The sequence below is a fragment of the Hippocampus comes genome, unplaced genomic scaffold, assembly GCF_001891065.2.
Source record: "Hippocampus comes isolate QL1 unplaced genomic scaffold, H_comes_QL1_v1.1 scaffold132, whole genome shotgun sequence".
In the NCBI taxonomy this organism is placed as follows: Eukaryota; Metazoa; Chordata; class Actinopteri; order Syngnathiformes; family Syngnathidae; genus Hippocampus; species Hippocampus comes.
Window position 1 is genome coordinate 4842712 of NW_017805467.1, and position 18342 is coordinate 4861053.

The 18342-nt window shown below is 42.2% G+C and overlaps 1 protein-coding gene across 1 annotated transcript in view; it reads right to left on the reverse strand.

The window, feature by feature from the left end:
• Positions 1–18342, reverse strand: part of cachd1 (cache domain containing 1) — a 93318-nt gene that overhangs the window by 4232 nt on the left and 70744 nt on the right. Inside the window, exons 11-26 of the mRNA XM_019875408.1 lie at positions 15718–15841; positions 15520–15637; positions 14781–14949; positions 14520–14662; positions 14066–14247; positions 13267–13377; positions 12452–12574; positions 10679–10778; positions 10223–10339; positions 9908–10068; positions 9691–9777; positions 8595–8711; positions 6319–6470; positions 5813–5974; positions 5068–5145; positions 4346–4447 (exon numbers count right to left, since the gene is read on the reverse strand). Coding sequence (XP_019730967.1) covers positions 4346–4447; positions 5068–5145; positions 5813–5974; positions 6319–6470; positions 8595–8711; positions 9691–9777; positions 9908–10068; positions 10223–10339; positions 10679–10778; positions 12452–12574; positions 13267–13377; positions 14066–14247; positions 14520–14662; positions 14781–14949; positions 15520–15637; positions 15718–15841 — 2046 coding nt within the window. The remainder of the gene's footprint in view (positions 1–4345; positions 4448–5067; positions 5146–5812; positions 5975–6318; positions 6471–8594; positions 8712–9690; positions 9778–9907; positions 10069–10222; positions 10340–10678; positions 10779–12451; positions 12575–13266; positions 13378–14065; positions 14248–14519; positions 14663–14780; positions 14950–15519; positions 15638–15717; positions 15842–18342) is intronic.

Below are 18342 nucleotides of genomic sequence, written 5' to 3' on the forward strand. Positions count from 1 at the left end.
TATCATATGCAATTGAAAAAGTAGACCATTTCGGAATTCGAAATTTGGGACTCTCTCAATTTTCTGATCAGTGAGTCCCTTGGACTCGCTGCAGGTAAACTGTAAAATGATCACTGAGAGATTACCGCTTTTTCTGCAGTCAGTGATTGACTTCTATGCAAAGTCATTTCTCAACTTGTGTTCCGTGCCATGTCATGCCTGTTGAGCGTTGACTTACTTCATATTAAGAAACTACTGCACTAAAACATTAATTCATAAATGTATATCATATGATTTTATTTCTTTTTCTCAGTATAAATAACACGTACCCTGACTGTTCTACTCTTTGAATAAAATCACTTCATTCAAGCGTTAGGGAGTGCAAAGGGTTATGATGGAGGGGTGTTGCAAATCATGAACACCTGCTAAGTGGTATGATAGCATTGTTTTATACATGTCCTCGGCTAGGCCTCAATTTCAAAATCAGTCCTTGGTCCTTGGCCTTGGCCTTGGAGGCAAGTCCTTGGTCCTTGGCCTTGGCCTCGGAAAATTTTTCAAGTCCTTGGCCTTGGCCTTGCCTCGGAAAATTTTCCAAGTCCTTGGCCTTGGCCTTGGCCTCGGAGGCAAGTCCTTGGCCTTGGCCTTGGCCTCGGGTTGCCGGTCCTTGGACACATCCCTGCTTCAGATCACTTCACTTAACGTTATGTGGCCAAAACAATGCTGCTATTCAGGCTATTTGTGTTAGCAATGTTGGGAGTCGCACATGACAAAACTAGCGATTTACAGAAACAATATTTCTCAGCAACTAAATAATGCAACATTCATCTATCCATCCATCCATTTTCTGATCCGCTTTACCCTCACAAGGGTCGCGGGGTGTGCTGGAGCCTATCCCAGCTCTCTTCGGGCAATAGGCGGGGGACACCCTGAACCAGTTGCCAGCCAATCGCAGGGCACACACATACGAACAACCATCCACGCTCACAATCACACCTGGGGACAATTCAGAGTGATCCATTAACCTGCCATGCATGTTTCTGGAATGTGGGAGGAAACCGGAGTACCCGGAGAAAACCCACGCAGGCACGGGGAGAACATGCAAACTCCACACAGGACGGCCTGAGCCGGGATCAAACACACAACCTCTGCATTGTGAGGTCGATGCGCTAACCAGTCGACCACCGGGCATAATGCATCATATTACATTAAATTATGGTGTGCTATTAAGACATTTCATTACGATATGTACTGTCAGCACGAAATATCCAACCACACCGGGCAAAGGACTGCGGTTCAGAGGTGCTCTGGGTCACGCCGGATGCACGACAGCCAGTCATTAAGAACCTGTTTTCAACTGCTTGACCCCTCACTGAAGAAAGGTCCTACAAGTCTTTTCCTAACATCCCGGTGACGTTCCTCGGTTTTGCATGACAAAAGGTCAAAAAGTTCAAGGGAGGGGCTAATACTTTCGCAGTTGAGTAATGTATGTGGGATGGTGACAGTTGTATCAGCTATGCATGTAACTCATCAGTGGATTAAACAGCGACATGGTAGCAATTCACGTGTGTGGACATTATCTGGAAGATGCCGTATACTCCCTCTCACTGCTATAATTGAGTTTTTTTTAAATGGTGCTTTTGTTATTTTTCCAGCCAAAAAATCCTTAATGATCCAAATATGTCCCATTTATTGCATTGGCACAAGAAACAGGACCACTTAAAAAGCAGTAATAAAGGCACCCAGCCTTTAAATACAAGCAGATACAGTACATGCGCATTGAGCTAACACTCTTTGTTGGCATCCAAGTCCCTCCCCAGGCTAGTTTCCACCATATGTTGCCACACAATAATGACAATAATAATTTAAAAAAAAATATGGATATCCGTGTATATTCATGAACAATTTTGTCCTGTTCTTAAACATAGCATCAAGCCTGAGGTCAAAGAAAGACTAACGGGGTCAATGGGACAACCAATGATTGGTGGGCCACACCACAACACAACGCATGCGTTGAAACAATTAATAATACAACCCCGGGATTAGTGCCACGCACACAAACACACACGCATGCACACGCACGCACGCACACACACACACACACACACACACACACACACACACACACACACACACACTGTGTGAATGTGCAATGTTCACAGACGCATTTTCAGAAAAAAGGAATATAACTAAGATTCACTTGGTTGTTCAATTTCACACTTTATAGGTCAGCAGTCGTTTCAAAGACTCAACTATTTGTATCCATCCCATTAAAAAGTAAAATTTCCCCTGTCATCATATTGATACAAATTAGGGTTGTAAAACGTATGGTGCCATGACTGCCATGTTAACAAGACTGGTATAGAGAAACAAAACACTAATTTGTCCTTTTAAAGACTTTGTAGGAGTATTGCGAGCACATGACTCCAAGCCAATACTTAATTTCAGTGGCAGCCATTTTCAGGCCCCTTTTTACCTCAACTCTTGAAGAAAAAAAAAAAAAAACAACGAAATGAGTTCCTGCGATTCAATGTGTGGAGTCTGAAAACACATAATTGTCTTTGGGTGTAGGAGGACACCTTTGACCCAGCACAGAGGAGTTGCGACTTTAAAGTGTCTACTTAGTAATGTATTTTCTTTTAATCCCTGATGGACTTCCACCCACTCTCTCTCACTCTATTATTTCCAGCTCATCTTCCTTGTAGCCTTTGCGTTACACTCAAGATGTCCCATCTTTCATCATTTTTGCATCTCGGGGAAAGTGGCGAGTGGAAGTGTCCTTGAGTGAGCCACGGATCACCTACTCTACTCATGATTCCCTGCATGTGGAGCAGTATGAATAGGGAGCAGATCGCAAGGAGAGACTTGCTACCTGAATGGAAGCCATGCATCGGCTTCTACTGAACATGACCTCATCCTATATTACACAACGAGCAGATCTCTATGGTTTCATCCAACGTCGCTACATTCTTAAACACTGCGCCGAAAGATTCTCTGAGCCCACTCATCTGTATCATTTGTCTGTCATCCTCGGTTACGCAACGAGCAGAGGCGCTCTGAAGCAATGCCTTACGTGGGTGTGAAGAGCCCACATGAAAGGAGCTGTCCATCCGCCCACATTCAGCGAATGCGAGAGCCTGGCTGCTAACACAGTAACAATCCGGCATGTTGAAAAGCAAGATTCCCTATGAGCAGTACAGTACAGTGGAACCGTAAACGTAAAAGTAACAATTTATGGAGTATAATACGCTCTCAGATATAATCCACCTCCCCAAGCATTTTTTGTTGTTGTTGCTTTACTCATGTATAATGTGCACCCCCAATTTGCTGTCATCCATGCTCATCCCCTATGCCGAGTTAAACTATTATCTGCATAGTACTTTGACAGACTGGGATTTCTCATGTTCATATATAGATACAACATGATCCTTTTCAGCTTTTCAGAAATGAGAAAGTTACAACTTCATCTCAGGGTCCATGCATGGCATATGATAGCAACGTCTATCTCCCCAACATGGCCGCCATGTAGGCAGTCATGAGCTGACTGCTACAGCGCTATGGGAATATTTACTAACAAATCTAGTTTAGTATCTAGTTATATCTAGTCATATCTAGTTTACTAACATATCTATTGTGTGATATTTACGATCAACACAACGATGGGAGAAAAATCAAGACCTGGACACGCACTGTTCTGAAGACAAGCGAGTGTTAAAATGACAATTTGGGGAAATTCTGATGCTGTTTATCGTTTGAGGAACCCACTTTCATCATCAACATCAGGTAAGACAACCCTCATAATGCTGAGAAAGCAGCGGAAATGATGTTATTGCGGAGCTCAAGAAGAACGGTACTGCCTGTGGACACTATTATTGCTTATCCAGATATAGACCCTTCTCGCTGACGGCACAATGCCTCATTTCCAGTGCCATCATATTCAAGGGCTTGCATGAAGAAGGAGAACACGAAGAGAAGCCTTATACATTGTTAGTGTTATTATCGATCATCTCAGTACTTATGTCTAGTTTTGTGAAAAAAGGTCCTTTTTGTCACGCCTGTCCATTATCATCATTCCAAGTCATCATTCACCGACTCAGTACTGTTCTGCAGTCTCATCTTTACACTTACAGGAGGTGAAGTGGGGAAAAAAAGAAGAAAAAAAAGGAGTTGTTCTAGGTCCTTTAGCTTCAGAAACTCCTCCTAAAAAACTACAAGACTGACTGGGTTGTTGTTTTTCCAAATCTATTCTTCAAGAGTTAAGGTTTAGAGGGAGCTAAGCAGTCTAGTCCAACCTGACTGATGGAGTCAGTGATTAAAAGAGATGCCCTTCTACTTTTGTGCCAATGAGAGTTGAAATAAAAGGTCTTACCGTGGTCACTCTCTGTGCCAGATCTTCCCCAGTACCTCCGTCGTCGTTCTGGAGTGTGGGTGTGTCTCTCGATCACCGCGGCGATAAATCGAGTATTACTTACTGAAAGTGAGGAGAACACACACATAATTTAGAGGGGACACATTGTGGAAAATGGACTCTTTAATTGCTTTTATGCAAATAGTTGGGACTCTGGAAAGCCTGCCAACCCATCAAATGTGAAATAGCCACGTAAATCTTTTGCTCTCTGCCTACGCCTGAACATGTGTTTGTAAGCGAGCCGTTGGAATTTCATTGAATAGTGTCATTTCAGTTTGGAGAATTTACATAATAATCGCCCTTACACCAAATTTCTCTGCCCCCGACTTGGCAACAAGGCTGACCAAAGAGCACCTTGTCGCAAATCTCTCAGTTTCCAGGATTCTCCAGTAATGCCACAAAATGTCTCGAGAATTCTTGCTGCAGAATAGAAGACTAAAATGGAATTGTAGCCCACAAGCGGATATATAAAGTGTACTTTAATTCTTTGTCCTGAGAGTATTTTAGCAGAAGAACGTCAGAGACCTGATTAAGTCACCTGGGAACTGCTTTAAATTACGGAGGAAACACATAAATGTCTCTCCTTTCATAAACAGAAAAATATCTTCACATTGCAACGCTTTATTCACTTTCTCATTGACTGACATCACTCACGGTCACGTGATACCGCCAGCATTACTTACTTATGCCTCGGTCCTCGTGGCTGTCATCATCCCTCTCATCCCTGTCATTATCCAGGTTGGACATTCTCACTGACATTTCTGGTGCAACAGGGGGATAAAAAAAGTGGAGTCGGAATGTAAGAAAGATTGTGTGTGAAAATTTGCGAGGCATCGCACTGCATAAAATAAATAAATAAAGCATTTTATTTTCTCCTGCTTGGCAGGATATGTGTTAGAAGCTGCATTAAGGCGAACCAGAATCGTACAATTTTCTTACTTTGATGTCTTATATGTCAGTACAGTGAAGCAACGAATATTTGCAGGTTGTCACTCACATATTTACATGTTCACTGAATATTTTGACAGGGGGGGGGGTCTTATACACCGTTATACTCTAATAAAAAAAAAAACTCTTTTAACCTATTTTCTGATTTAATGCCTAGGCCAAAGCAAAAAAAAAGTATTGCTTCGCCGGCATCTTGGGGGATCTTGAACTATGTTAATGTCAGTTCAGCAGCTTTTGTTAGACAAAAGCATTGAGTTGTTGCTGTCTTGTACAAAAGAACTGTATTGAAATTATTTGAGGAGCTTCATTGAGACAAAGGTAGCTCCAAAATAGTAAATCATACAATTTTTTGTGAGGGGCGCACACAACGTGCAAAATCTTTGCCGCTACTTGCCGCAGAGCTTGGCCCTTATTCCCCGCGACTAGTGGGGGTGCACTCTATATTTGTCCAAGACACAGGTGATGCTTTGGAGTTCATACCTTGTGCCGCCAGTGGCGACATGTGCTGATGCGAGCGCCTGTGGATCTGGTGTCTGTACGCGTACACGGCCAATACCAGCACCATGATGCATCCCATAATACCTCCGGCAACCGGTCCCACAGGAGCAGTCTTGATCATGTTCAAAGATGCCACCTCCTCATCTGAAGAGGATATAAAGACAAAGAGGCGGGGGTCAGAAGTTACTTCGAAAGGATTCGAGACGATGCAAGAAGCCAGAAGCGTACAGAACAATAGCCGCTGTGCTGCAGCAACACATTTTACTTGCATTTCTTTGTGCTCACTAAAAACCATCTTAATTGCAAGCAGTTGGCCAATTTGACGGCAAGAAAAAAAAATCTGAAGGAAACGATACGTCATTTATTACATTTGTGTGGTCTTCAAAAACATATCTGCAGCACCATAAAAAAGTACAATGGAGTTTGTTGTTACTAATGGTCTCTCGAGTTACCGAAATCACAAATGACGTGGGCATTAATTGACTCACCAAGGAGGCCCATGGTGTCTACATATGGACTCTTTGCACCGACAATGCCCCCGAAGCACTCCTTCTGCAGGGCACAATACGGCTTGTCCAGATGGGTCTTGCCATCACTGTCCACCATACACCACTCACAGTCCAAAACACCAAAACAGTCGCTGAAACAGAACATAGTATTATTACAGTTTCACTGTTTGCAATCAACAAAAAAAAAACCCTTACGATATTGTCTTGATTGGTGTCTACCCTTTGCCCTTTTTATAGTGCCACCTGATGACGCTTGGCAAGCTACAAACATTTTTCATTTTGGACTACAGTGCTATTTTTGTAGAAAGGATACTGATGTTAACAGAGATTTCTTTGAGTGGTAAAATTATAAACGTCTGGGGAAATCTCCAAGTCACCTTCAAACTACTATTCTAATTTCTGTTCGTGATCACTAGGTGGGACTAAACAACTAGTTACAAGTGCGCGATTGCTTGGTCTCTTCCTGTAATGCACCTTCGAGAACATGGATCTAAAATTACAATTCAGAGGATCTTCAATTAAAATTCAAAGGGGTCCAGTTGCAAGGGATTTCCCAGTGCAAAGGTACGGAACTCAAAATGTTTCGCTTTGCGTAGCCAACCGACCAAACAATATAAATATAACAACTTTTTGTTTCTTTTTCACAATATTTATGTATAGTTTTGCACATACAAATAATGGAAGATGAAAAACATATCTCAGTGTACAATAAATGAAACTATTTTATTCCCTCTAAACTAAAAAAATTAACAATTTTGCTAGAATTTGCTTACAATTTAGAGCACCAGTGATGCCAAATCTGGCCCGCCACATCAAGTCAAGTTAAGTCAAGTCCAACTTTATTGTCAAATGTGCAGATGAAATTTCTTCCCTCTCAAGACAACATGCAACAAGAGGAGCCGCTGCCGCGAAAGCAAATCAAGCATGTCAAGTTCCATGCTGCGTGCTAAAGCCTGAACCAAAATTTCAAATTGTCATATGTAATCCACAATAACAGTCACTATTCTTGACTTCTGATTTTAAAACGAGTTATTCATCAATTTGTTGTGTGCTGTGTATGTAATATGTAGAGGGGATTAAACATTTATATAGTTCCCCAAAATTCATAATGGCTCAGCAAGGGAAACCGTAACTACAATGTGGCCCGTGACAAAAATGACTTTGATACCCCTGATTTAGAGTAAGCAGCACTGGTGTCTCAGACTACATTTCAAGTAACATTGAACAGGCAAATTCAGCCTTAAATTTCAATACAATCATAACAAGTAAATGCACATTTCAAGTGAAAAATTATTTTGTTTACCTTTGAGTAACGGCATTGGAGCTGCATTGACACATTCCTTCACAGCTGTAAAAGCTCGTTTGCGTTGCCTCAAAATCCATGCTAACCGAAGAGAATATTCATCTGCACTTGGCTCTCTGTTCGGTTAACTTGTTCTGAGTCAAATTTTGTTTTATAGAGGCCATACTGCATCCTGCATTTTGCCATGAATCTCTTTTGGCAAACAAATAGTTTGATAATGGTCACATGATCAAAACAAGAGACACCATGATGCTGAATATAGTCTGCGGTGGTGACATATGTGTGTGTGTGTGTGTGTGGTGGTGGGGGGGGGGGCAACAAAAACAGTCCTGTGATGATTTAGAGCAGTGGTTCTTTAACCAGGGTTTGATCGAACCCCAGGGGTTCGGTGAATCGGTCTCAGGGGTTCAACGCAGGTTAGGGCACAGCCGACTCAACACGTCAATGAGTGATGACATGCCCGCTTGGCCATCACTGGCTGTGGATGATCACATTACATTGCTTGTCCAATCAGTGCTGCGGGAAATTTAGTTCGCTCAATCATCAATGTGTAACTGTCATGATAGTACGTCGTGTGATTTTTTTTCCTGAATGTTTTAATACATGCTAACTATGTTGAGCAAAAAAAGAGTTAAGCAAAAAAAGAAAGTGGTCGGACGAATATGTAGTACATGGATTCACCTGCATCACAGAACGTGATGGGAATCAGCATCCTATCTGCACGATTTGTTGTGCCAAGTTGAGCAACTCTAGTCTCGCACCGGCAAAACTGAAAGAACGCTTTTTGAACCAGATTTTTATTTTTCAGTAATGATGGGTTCGGTGAACGTGCATATGAATTGGTTGGGTTCGGTACCTCTAACAAGGTTAAGAACCACTGGTTTAGAGTGTAGTAGAATCCACTAACTATATAATTCAGTGCATGTGTTCAAAAGAGGTGTTCGGGGTTCACCTGCTGCTGTATCTCTGGCTGCAGCGAGTGTTGATACACTGAGGCAGTGTGTCCTGTAGACTGGGATCGATCACATTCAAACTGAGTGGCTCCTGATGTACCTCACAGCTAGGATTTCTGTCAAATACAATTACGTAAAATACATTGAGCATGAAATGTGTTGCACAGATTGTTGTCTTTTTTCATGTAAATCAATGCAAAGAACTCTCCCAAAACGTGACTAAGGCTTTGACAAAAGAAGGGGGAAAATATATCTGATGACAAAAAAAAAAGAAAAAGAATAACGTCTTCCTGAAAGCAAGAGCAGACGTCACACTCGGAGGCTTGTGATGCTTGATGAAAGGAGGTGGGTGAAACCAGAGATTTGAAGGACATTGAATGATGGCACATTTTGGCAGAAAGAAAGGATTTCAACTGGAGACAGCTACAGCAATAAAGACAAAAGAAGTACGAACATTCAATAAAGAAACAACCAGACATTTACGATGGAGCTAGGATCATGCTTCTCTTGACATTTAAAACACACACACACACACACACACACACACACACACACACACACACACACACACACACAGCAAATGATGAGAACAGCAGAAGGAAAATGAAACAGACTTAAAACCTTAAGATCGCTACACAGAAATGATAAGTAGACTACCTACTAATGCACTATTTCTGTGACATTTGGCTGCTAGACTGGTGCAGTTTATGACCAAACAGCCAGATTACATATTCAACTGTCAATCTGAAACATAAGGTACAAGTCTACATCCTCCCCATTTTACTTCAAACAAAACTTTCTCCAAAACAGTGCCAAAATGTGTTAACTATTTGGCAATACCAATAAATAATGTAAATAAATAGATAAATAGATAATAGATATTTCAGGAATAAGTATTCCTGAAATATCGATTATGAAGCCGGTCAACTTCTCTACGACCAGGCGTTGCTAGTTTTCTTGGGGGAAAACCTGTCACCAATAATTTTTTGTTTCAAGGTGTAAGCTCTGAATAAATAATTGCATCTTTGAATATGACACTCAAGAAGAGTTACAAGAAAATAACTGTGAAATGCACTGAGCATCAGCACAACTGACCTGTTTTCAGCATTGGTGAGGTTGCCAGTACACTCATTCACCTCGAGGGGGCACTCACACGGGCACTCACACTCATTCTGCTCCATTCTAAAATGTAAAGAAACGTGATTTAATGATTCTGAGCGGAGGAAACGTTTATCGCTTTCTCTACTGGCACCTACACAAACATGTGTGCAATTTAAATTTGGAATGAGGTAGTTTTCACGTGAAAGGGTACCTGTGGCAGTTGAGACAAAGGCGGTCCACTGTGCTGCAAGCGCAGAAGGCCAGAGAGTCACACGTCTCGTTGACAATCCCAGCAAAAGCGTTGGTGCCAGGTATTCGTGTCAAACGATACTTAGAGCAATGGCTGCCATGGACAAGATTGGTTAGGTCCCCCTAAGGAAGACGGGAGTTGTGAGTATGAATATGAAAAGAGTCAATTGCATCCACAGTAAAAGGGAATCTGATGCTAATTCAGTGTTGCGCCACCAAATATGACCACGCGGTGGCAGCGTTAGATCACATTTTCAAGGCTTCAACCAGTCCTTACCGTGATGCTCGTGTTGAACTTGTAGAAGCGCTGCACAGTGCGATCACTGAAGCTGTTGCACAGATTCTTCTTGACAAAGTTGGGGTGGTTCAGTATATCATTGGCAACCAGTGGCTCCTGACATTAAAAGGAATAAGAGATTTTTCACACATATAAGCGATACAAATACATTTTATGTTAATAATCATCCCATGTTTCTATTTTTGGCAAACACATCAAAATATCAGTCAATGTCATGGGGCATATAAATTGGGTGCTTGTCGGGAGCGGCGTATTTTGTTGTAGTAATACTAACTTTATTCAGTCAAAATGACATCAACACACTAAGTTGTGTTGTTTATTTATAGATTTTGATATCTATTTGTGTTTAATGAGCACTTAAGCTTTGTGCTCTAGTGTAGATAAGCAATACAGACAATGGGTAGATGGGTGGGTGCCTTGTTTTGGGCTCTTTACCTTGTGTGTGATGTGCTGTTGCTCTGCAGGGGCATGACCTTTAGGGTCAATGAGAGTGGGATGGGCCACCAGGTACCCTCTGTCCTCCATTATAAAGCACCTACAAAAAACACATTATATGTCCATGTATGCATGCATTACGGCACAATATAGCAATAAAGTATTTTTTTCACGATTATTGCCCATGCAATATGAATATCGCAAAGACATGCAATAAATCATGTTGAATTGTATGCTATTATCTAAATTTGACCAGTCCAATGCAACCTTAAAATGTGCATCGCCATACATTTGATGAACAATATGGAGGAACATCACAATTTACTCAGAATCTATTGAGCTGTCTTATTTTGCTGCATTAAAAAACAACAATGTATTTCTTTCAGTAATTAATAAAAATGACATTTTCAACACACATATTGCATGTTCAAACTGACTATTGTTTTTAGCAAATAATCACTAACTTAGAATTTTATGGCTGCAACACGTTCCAAAAAAGCTGGGACAGGTGTCAAAAAAGACTAAGAAAATTGAAGAATGTTCATCAAACACATACCACAGGTAAACAGGCTAAGTAGGAACAGGTAGGTGCTATGACTGCATATAAAAGGCACTTCCCTGAATTGCTCAGTCGTAAACAAGCAAAGCTGGGACAAGATTCACCTATTTGTTCACAACCGTGTGACAGAATAGGTTCAGAGAATCTGGAGAAATCACTGCATCTAAGTGGCAAGGCCAAAAACCAACATTGACTGCTCGTGACTTTCGATCCCTAAGGTGGCACTGCATCAAAAGCTGAAAGCAATGTGTCAAGAACATCATCATATGGACTCAGGAGCACTTCAGAAAATCAATGTCAGTCAATATAGTTAGGTGCTACATCCATAAGTGCAACTTGAAACTCTACTATGCAAAGCAAAAGCAACAACAACCAGAAATGCCACCGGCCTCTTTGGGCCCAGGCTCATCTAGGATGGACTGATGCCAAGTGGAAAAGGGTTCTGTGGTCTGACGAGTCCACATTTCAAATTGTATCTGGAAATCAGGTGAATGGGGAATAAGGTGAGGAAACAGTGGTAAAACATGACCCTGTCCCAGCTTTTTTGGAACGCTTTGGAGCCATAAAATTTGAAGTTAATGACTACTTGTAAAACTCAATAAAGTTCATTATTTTGAACGTGAAATATCTTGTCTTTCTTAGTGTATTCAATTAAATAAAGGTTGAACATGATTCAGGAAATCATTGTATTCTCTTTGTATTACACAGTCGTCATATCCAGTTAAAAGAATACATGGTATGTTGTTTTATCTCCTCTCTTGCTGGACCAAGCAACTAATTGCACCCATTCTGCCAAATCTCGCCCGCTCCTGCACCAGATACTCGCTTTCGGTTAATCCTGTTTTATATGGCCTCTGCACGACAACAGAAAGGACGTGAAAGGAGTTGCAGCTGGGGGCAGAAAGACGGGTGGGGTACTACAGGGACGAGGGGGTGAAAGCATCAGATAAAGTGCAGAAACCCTTAAAGTATGTGGGGCAGATGATACATAAAGGCTCATCTCCAAAGTGAATACCAAGATAATCAGATTATCTACTCTTGCCTCTTTCCATTTGTCTTCTTTTGTGAATTCACTGATGCACAAAACAGAAGACACTGAAGAATTTGCTGAGAAGTGATGGTAAAAGATAGAACATAGCAGGAAGAAGTAACAATGCACACAAGAAGAAGAAAAGACGGCACGTAAATTTCCACCCAGGCCATAGTCTACCCACCTGATCTTGTTTCCCTTGTCCTGGTTGCAAATGGGAAGAAGGTCCAACAGAACTTTATAGAAGTAGCGAAGGGTAAAGTCTATGCCCATCACTGCCACTGCATAGCCTGGGGCCATCTGAGAGCTAGAGACAGAAGATGGAAGATAACCAGGGGCAGGAAAAGGTAACAACATCTTCATTTCAATATAATGCAGCTATTTACCCTCAATAATTGCCATCGCATAGGCATTCTGGAAACTCTGTTTGCACAAACTACACCCTGACTATCAAAACACGACACACTAAACCGGATATATCAAATATGCGGATCCTGTCAATGCATTTCTTGGTAAATAGTTCTTGCTCCACTTTTGTCTGTTGTGCTATGGCTATCATACATTGCAATTTAGGCTTACTAAAGTGGAACAGTCAACAAGCTAATCTCCACTGCAATTGCATGCCTCTCAAAAGCTCCAGCTAAAAGAACCTGTGTTGAAATGTTTCTGCGATTGTTGCTGCAGCATCTTGGCAAAGGGTGTGGGTCACTGTTGTGTTCAGACGAGACGTGTGGAAAAATATAATGCCATGCTCAGAGGTTTTTTTGGGGGGGAAGGTGAAAACACAGATGAGCACAGTGAATCCTACGACAGGACATCTTTGCATGTTCCTCATGCATTCAAATAAGCATGTAAACAAAAAGAATATAGTCTAGCTGCTCTACCCTAGGGGGAAGTTGGTACCCCTTGGAATTTAATCAATTACGCAAGACATCTGAAATCCTCTTTGAAGGGCAAATGTGATTTGTAGTTAATCAAGTAAATCATCCATCATTTTACCTGGAGGCATGGATGGTGTGGCTGATGGTAACAACGTAGCCTGCGCCACCTGCATCCAAGTAAGGTCCAGTAAAGGTGATGAGGCCAGGGTTGGCCACAGCGTGCTGGTACCTGGTACGCAACACAGCAAGTAGCCAAGAGAGAACTTGTGTATTTGGGATAACACAACAAATAAATTATATGATTAAACATGGCAGCATTTTGTACAGTCAAATGTATAAAATAGCTACATTCATTACAATTTGTCCGGGGATTGGGGGGGTGGGGGGTGCTGGAGCATATCCCAGCCGTCTTCGGGCAGTAGGTGGGGAACACCCTGAGCCAATCGCAGGGCACGCAGAGACAAACAACCATCCACGCTCACACTCACACCTAGGGACAATTTGGAATGTTCAATCAGCCTGCCATGCATGTTTTTGGAATGTGGGAGGAGACCGGAGTACCCGGAGGAAACCCACGCAGTCCCGGGGGAGAACATGCAAACTCCAACTCTACACAGGGAGGCCAGAGCTGGAATTTAACTGAGTACCTCAGCACAGTATGGTCGATGCGCTAACCACCAGACCGAGAGATGTGTAATGATAAAATATCTAAAATAAAAACATCAATGACTGCAAATCATTGTGCACACATTCAGTACTCATATCCACATGCACCTGTACACACTGCCACACACGCACGCACGCACGCACACACACACACACACACACACACACACACACACACACACACACACACACACACACACACACACACACACACACGTTTGCCCCTTTGCTTCATCCAAACTAAGTCTCACCATTGTCTGCGGGTGGGGTCAAAGGCTTTGTCCATCAGTGATCCAGGGTAAATCCGGAGCACCCCACTGAGCGTTGCTATGTAACGGCGCACAATGTAGCAGTTGAGGCTACTCATTTCCATTAGTGTCATCCACTCATCCGTGACATGACTGGTCGCCATAACCTCGTTCCTGACAGAGGACTGCGGTGGTGAAGGATGAAACATGAGGGAATGTGAGATCACAGTACAGGTGATGAAGAACGACATATGTTTCAGGAAAAAGTAGGGGAGAGGAAATCAGACTTTTATGTTCTTGAGCTTTCGGGTTTGGCAAAAACAGGTCAGATTTTCATCATATAAACTCCTTCTAAATGCACCAAGAAAATCCCATCGTTGTATTGTAGGGGTGTCAAACTCATTTTAGCTCATGAGCCATTAGCCATATTTTTGTTGTTGTGGTTGTTGTTGTGTACCTTGAGGCCTGGGTTGGCAATGAGCCTAGTGTTATCACTCAGATAGGCTGTGTAGTGTTCCACCATGCGCTTTGTTTCTGGCTGACTGAGGTGCTCATAGGGAGATGAGAAGCTACCAGCTGCCAGCATCACTGTGGGGGATTCTGAGAAAGGCAAAGAAAGGGACTGAGAGGTTTTCAGAGCCGATATCTGCATGGGCACACATGCACGCACATAACAAAACATTTGGAATTTTGAGAAATTTAGCTTGCTTGGTCTTACCAACAGATGCAAGCTGTTTAAAATGGAGGCAGGAGCTGGGCTGACCCAGTAAGTCCAAACGATGGTACAGGAGCTTGGAGCTGGGTGCGGTGTTCAGATGTTTGAGCTGCTTCACTGGAATTTCTGGCTGCACGTACACGATGCACAGGATGAACGACGTGTCTTGAACCTAAGGCAAGATGGGCAGTCATATTATGGATATGGCTATTTTAATGAGCAGGGGTTTTGAGATTGTATCTTGGACTTTTATTAAGACCAGGTTTTCATGTTTTCTTGCTTTGTATTTTATATGTTCAAAATGTTAACGTAGGCGGCACAGTAATCGACTAGTTAGCACATCCGTCTCACAGTGCAGAGTTACAGGGTTCGATTCTGGCCCCGGCCTTCCTGTGTGGACGTTGCATGTTCTCCCTGTGCCTGCGTGCGTTTTCTCCGGGTATTCTGGTTTCCTCCCACATTCCAAAAACATGCATGGCAGGGTAATGGAACACACTCAATTGTCCCTCGGTGTGATTATGAGCGCAAATGGTTGTTCGTCTATGTGTGGCTCCGGGACGCACGCGACCCTTGTGAGGATAAGCGGATAAGAAAATGGATGGATGAATGTTAATGTAATACAGTCCACGTAATTGTGTAAAAGAGCACGGCTTACATCAGTTTCCATGTCTAGCAGTAAAGCACAAAATGTATGACTCTGCTAAAGAGTTAATCAGAACCATCATTCTCCAGCTTCACCTACCAGCTTCCACGCATAGCTGACATTGTACGCATCTTTGCGGTTGTCTCTCAGCCGGTTAGTGTGCCAGGATAAAGATGAGTTCACTGGAACAGCGATGACCTGACTGCCCAATGGGAGACTGCAGGAAATACACTTTGGTCAATAATAGCACATGGACAGTCACTTTTTTAAAATTTTTTATTCCACAGCTATTCTCACTTGAGGATGTTCTGTCGCACAACATGGAATCCAGGAATATTCTCATAGTGGATAATGTCCGTGTGAAGAGGAGGCTCGGTCATTAGGTAAGGCCGCGTTAGTGATGGATGCATCAGGGTATAACCTGGAAAAAAACACTCCAGCCAATTTAAACTGTGCTTATACATGACCCAAAAAAGAAGACTACAAACTTGAAATTTAAATTTCCTGACATCCTGAATGTGGATGATGATATGCTCTCCAAGGTGCTTCAGAAATCACACGGCATATCAAAGCGCAAACACCATGCAAACCTGGCCCCCGCAGGCTAGCAGCCATATTGGGATGGCATCAGAACATTCTGATCGGAAGAGAGGATTTCACCATTGCTCGTCTTGCACAGTAAGTCTGACTTTTTTTTTTCTTCGACTGAGGATGAATCATTTGAGCAATGATAATTCCCCAAGTCTGCGAAAAAATAAGTATAATAAGAATAAGGAAACACTGAATGAATCTCCTGCCATTTACACAAAGCGTTGCATGTTGTAACGCTACCAGGTGCGTGTACCATAATTTTGAGAATAACACATTTTGCTCACAAATAAATAAACAAACAAACATTTGAATCACAACCTGGGGACCGGATTACATACATAAATACCAAAACAAAACCCAATTTCTTCATATTGTAGAGACGTGTACTGGTATCTGTAGGGCTTGTGAAAAAGGTGTACTTTCAGTCTAATATGATATGAAATGTCTAATTGTCAAATTTATTTCAGCTGCAACAAATTATTATTTTAATAATCACTGTCGATTATCGGATTAAACGACGTGCCATACCTTTATAAAAAACGTTCAGGGCAATATTTCCTTTGTACAGTAACATTTACAAATCTGACATAAAAAGACATCATAACATCGAACCATTAAACACTTTTACTCTAATATAAAGTCAAGAGGTGGTGTTGAAGGACTCTAGTCCTATTTCAAGGCTTTTAAACTGGTTCAATACAGCAAGAGCTGATTTTTGCTGCTTCACATTTACAAATATGTCATTATGTGTACAAATAAGTGTGAGAATATCGACATTTTTTTCAACCAAAAATGTTTTAACACTTACACGAATTTATATGTTCATTGTACTGGAAATTTAAGATCACATGTAAATAGTTTTTTAATGATTGTCATCGACTAACTTGCTTTAAATGGAGACTGAATGCTGAGTGAAATGGCCGGAAATTCATTAATGATAGAAAGTGAATCCCTGTGGTTTATTTGCCGCCAGGGAGACGAGGATTAGTTACTTAGAGGAGAGGACCTGCACTGCAGGAGGATAATCTTTAGCCTTGCCAGCAAGCAAGTGCAGCTCATAGCTTTGTGCCTCAGGCTGGCAGGAGTATTCTCACCAGTTTGAAAGCAGCAGCTCTGAGCTGATTGGTGAACTGTCACGAATAGCATGCTGCTTCTGATTGGTAATATTGTCGGAAGACTGTGTTTATGTGTGAGGGAGTTGATACAACAGATTCTGAGTCTGTCTGGGCGAACCCCCCCCCCACCCCCCCAAAAAAAACGACGCTTGATCGCATTGTCTGGAATCACGATTTCGATGAAAAAAGACAAATTGCTCAACCCTGTCTGCCAGAGCTAAATATGCAACAACACATCTTTGAATCTAGTCTAGAGTGAAATCATTCTGGGATGAATAAGGCCACCAAGGGTCATGTAACTGGATGCTGAAGGGGGAAGTTACAGTAGGATATGTGACTTTAGTAGTAACATATTGCAAATATGTAAGTGTACAGTATCCAGAGCATATTATACAAGATAAGATAAGATAAGATAATCCTTTATTTGTCCCACACTGGGGAAATTTACAGCCTTCAGCAGGAGAATGAGGATGTGACATTTAAAAAAAATCTAAATAAATCCTTGTTACAACCTCTCACAAAATTCCCATTACTAAAATGCCTTCCTTCTAAAAATATACTTTTGCCTCTTGTCACCAGAGTATTTTCCTCAATTGTAGAGCGCTGGTTTAATGCCGGGCGGCCCGGTGGACCAGGGGTTAGCGCGTCGACCTCACAGTGCAGAGGTCGGGGGTCAATTCTGGCTCCGGCCTCCCTGTGTGGAGTATGCATGTTCTCCCCGGGCCTGCGTGGGTTTTCTCCGGGTACTCCAGTTTCCTCCCACATTCCAAGAACATGCATGGCAGGCTGGTTGAACACTCCAAATTGTCCCTAGGTGTGAGTGTGAGCGTGGATGGTTGTTCGTCTGTGTGTGCCCTGCGATTGGCTGGCAATTGGTTCAGGGTGTCCCTCGCCTACTGCCCGAAGACAGCTGGGATAGGCTCCAGTAACCCCCGCGACCTTTGTGTGGATTAAGTGGATCGGAAAATGGATGGATGGATGGATGGTTTAATGCCATCTAATAACTTTAATGGTCATGTTTATGGAGGTGCTCCACTAATAAGCCAGTATGGCAATTACCTGTAATTTGATGGCATATTTGTAGCAATGGCAAACATTTTAAAGGGGAAGGAAGAGACAACAGTGGTTCAATGTTACAAATCTGCACCCATTGACTGATATCGCCGCGTAAGTAATCCAAGTAAAAGTTCTGAGGACCAATGTAAACCATTGGAGT